Here is a 3,445-nt window from a genome sequence, read left to right as displayed (position 1 = left end):
AATTTCAGAAAAATAGTTCCTGAAAATTATGTGTGGCTTCTTTGAATATTCATTTTGTTGCTTTCTTCCCTTTATTTTTCCCTTTTTATAAAATATTATTCTTTTCTCAGGACAAATATTTGCATGCTTCCATTGCTATTGAATAATCAAAACTCCGGACCAGTACCATATAATAATTTCTCCTCCGACTCATCTCAACCCCAAAAATATCCAAAAAAAACAAATTAATTGGCAATTGTGTCCTATTTTCTTTTTGGTCCTTGGTGCTAGCTCTACCTTAATGACAAACCATAGCTAGCCTTTTAGTTATTTTCTTCCTCATTAAATTTTTTTGGTGATCTAGCCAAGTATAGATATTCCCTAGCTAAAAATAGAAAAGAAACCCCCTAATTTAGCCAATTTTCTGTTTTCTTTTGCCAAATAAGCACAATTTTTTAAGGGAAAACTTTGTTGGGTGCTTACCAAATAAAATTCTATCGCCTTTTTATATATATATATATATAAAAAAGTAAAACTCTCATAACCACCTCCTTCATTCTGTAAAAAAAACTCTCATAATAGAATTTTTACTACTCAACCCTATCCTACAAACAGTAATAATCCAAAAGAAAGAAGAAGGGTGGTCTTGACCCTGGATTAGCATCCTTATTAAAAGGTCAACTAAGTGGCTAAGATACATTAAGATATTCATTAAGAAATGGAAAAAAAAAAGTGTGAAAACTGCCATTTATGTCATTAAATACAATTAATGAATATGACCAAGACTTCCATAATTTCTACTGAGCCTGCTCTGTCTGAGCAGATACTTTGGGTCACGCCAAACACCAAACACCAAACGATCATAATAGTCTCAGTAAAACAAGGATTTCCACTCATGGAAAACAAATTTAATGGGAAAAGTCAGATTTTTTTCTTCTTCTTCTTCTTCTGGGTAATCAATGAAAAATCAGATTCACTTCAAGTCATTAATTGGTGTCAAGCTCTGTTTCAAGTCTCACTGGTTTGTGCAGATCTCTGTCATGTATGTAAAGCTTGCAACAGGAGTATCAGACAGAGTTGTACAGTGGCAGGCAAATAAGAGAATTAGCTTCCCCCTCATCAACTGTGAAATGTCAGTTGTAAAAGAGGTGGGATTTGCTCAACCTCCTTTGAGAATGACCTTTTCTCAATTAAAAAATAATGATAGAATTTAAAAGAAAAAAGAAAAAGAAAAAGAAAAGCTAGAGCATTTAGCTTGAACTGCTTGGAAACAGAACACATGACCAGAATGAATGCTAGTTTTTTTTTTCCAGCAACAGAAAATGAACAAAACCCAGAAAAATTTTAAGTAAACATTTGTAGTTCCTGAATTGTTGGATGTTGTGAGAAATGAATTACAGTCAGAATTATGAAGGAACAATTTTGATGATCATACAGCAGAAACCATGTAATCAATCCCATTTGGCATAACAAGTCTGGCAGAACAACAGATCCAAGCAAAGCAATACCCAAAAAACTTGACAAAATCTTGTACCTTTTGATACAAAGCTATGCCATATGTGTAAAGAAAACTCATTTGGCAATTAACTTCTTCTTCATCTTCTAATGGGGTTCACAAACTCAGCATCAGAAACTGCAGATAGCTCAATTTGGCTGATCTCATCATCTTCAACAGGAGCAGGAAGATTAAGATCTATCAAATTGTCACCAAGCTTGTTTAAAATTTTCACATGGGTAGCAGCAGCAGCTGCTGAACCAGTCACATGGGATCTTTTGTGCCCACCAAGAGCTTGACCAGATGAAAAGACTCTAAAACAAACTGGGCATTCATGGGTTTTCCTTTCTGCTACAGAAGAAGCACCTGCATTATTTTCTTGCTCCAATTCATGTTCATAGATGGGGTTAGGATTGGAAGCTTTGATTTTCTTGTGGCTGGCTCTGTGCCCACCTAAAGCTTGATAGGATTTAAACACTTTGTTGCATGTTTCGCATTTGTACTTCCCTCGAGTAGTTCTAGTTCTTGGAAACTTCACCTGTTGTTCCTCGGATTCATCACTGTCCTCCATTGATCTTTCAGCTTCATCGCCCTGATCTTGTCCTTGTTCGTGTTGATGTTGTTGTTGATGATGTTGTTGGTCTTGTTTTTTCCATTTGTCCCTTGAGAGCATCATGAGGCAAAAGGCAACATCTTCTTCTGTGGTCGCATCAGAAATTGAACTAACCGGTTCGGGCTCGAAAGAATCGGTCTTGCTGCTGCTAATGACTTTGTTTTTTAGCTTAATTTTCTTCAAAGCTTCAAGCTTTTGATGGTGGTGTTGGTATTGATGATGAAGCTCTAACATGGCGGATTTCCGAGTCCTTTTGGAGCGTCTCCGAGTTGGGTTCTTAGATGACTCAGTCTCACTCTCTCTATCTTGAAGAACAACAGAGCCAGCATCCACAGCAAAAGAAAACTCAGGATCTACTAGCCTTATGCTTCTCTTTGGGTTCTCTCTGAGCCCATAAAACATACCATCTTCCCCTTCTTCTTCCTCCCCATGTTCATCTTCTTCAGAAGAAGATGAAGAAGATGAAGCAGACTCTGCAAGTTCATCAATGAGAAGCTGGACTTGGTCCTGGTTCCTACCTGGTGGAACTTCTTCTTCTTCCTCCTCTTGTTCTGGTTTTGCAGGAATTGGAAGGTTCATCATATGAGACCTCATGTGACCCCCCAAGGCTCTGCCATTGGAGAAGCTCCTCATGCAAAGCTTACACTTGTGCCTCTCCATTGTAATTAACAAAACCCAAAACTCTGATCAACCAAAAACAGAGCCAAAATAAAAAAAAACAGAGCAAATTTTTTTCTGTACCTTTCTTCCTCTGAAGAGCTCACAAGCTCTTCTTTCTTTCTTGGAGAGAAGATAGTGGGAGCTAAAAAAAAAAAGAGTAGGTGACAAGCATTCCTCCACCAAGAGAGAGATATATACAAAGCTACAAATTTTTTTCCTTATAAAGAAAATGAAAAAATCAGAAATGAGTTTTTTTTTTCTTTTAATTTTTGATTGATTTAATTTAATTTGTTCTCGTAAAAACGGCAAAAAATTACAATAAATTAAGGTTTTAATGAATTAAAAGCGTATCCATGAAGGTTGAAACTTGAAAGAGAGACATGTAACATGCGAAGCTTGCCCGTTTCTGTATTTATTCCCTTCCCTCCCCCCCCTCACCCTCTCTCTCCTTTATTTTTTCACCATTTATTTCCCTTTCCCAAGACGCCCTTCCCTACCCGTCATTTAATGGCCAAGGAAATTGGATTTTCCCTTTTACTTTAAAAGGGTATTTCTGGGAATTTACGCAATAGGTACCAGAATAAACCGGTGGCTTCCTTGTCCAAGTCAAGGAAACTGCTGGGTTTGTTGTAACGACGAAGCTGAATAAAAACCACCGTGTCCTCCGAAGAAATAAACGACCCCACTTGTTTTAAGCT

The 3,445-nt window shown here is 37.2% G+C and overlaps 1 protein-coding gene across 1 annotated transcript; it reads right to left on the bottom strand.

Annotated features, from left to right (window-relative positions):
- Positions 1-1,341: 1,341 nt before the first annotated feature.
- Positions 1,342-3,088, bottom strand: LOC110750820 (zinc finger protein ZAT9-like). Its single transcript, XM_021951191.2, has one exon. The coding sequence runs from the start codon at positions 2,745-2,747 to the stop codon at positions 1,575-1,577; it is 1,173 nt and encodes a 390-aa protein (XP_021806883.2). The 5' UTR covers positions 2,748-3,088; the 3' UTR covers positions 1,342-1,574.
- Positions 3,089-3,445: the final 357 nt, after the last annotated feature.

This window comes from Prunus avium, chromosome 2, assembly GCF_965620075.1.
Source record: "Prunus avium chromosome 2, drPruAviu1.hap1.1, whole genome shotgun sequence".
Lineage (NCBI taxonomy): Eukaryota > Viridiplantae > Streptophyta > Magnoliopsida > Rosales > Rosaceae > Prunus > Prunus avium.
Note: the sequence above shows the minus strand (reverse complement) of the source record. Positions and strands in the feature narration are given on the sequence as shown.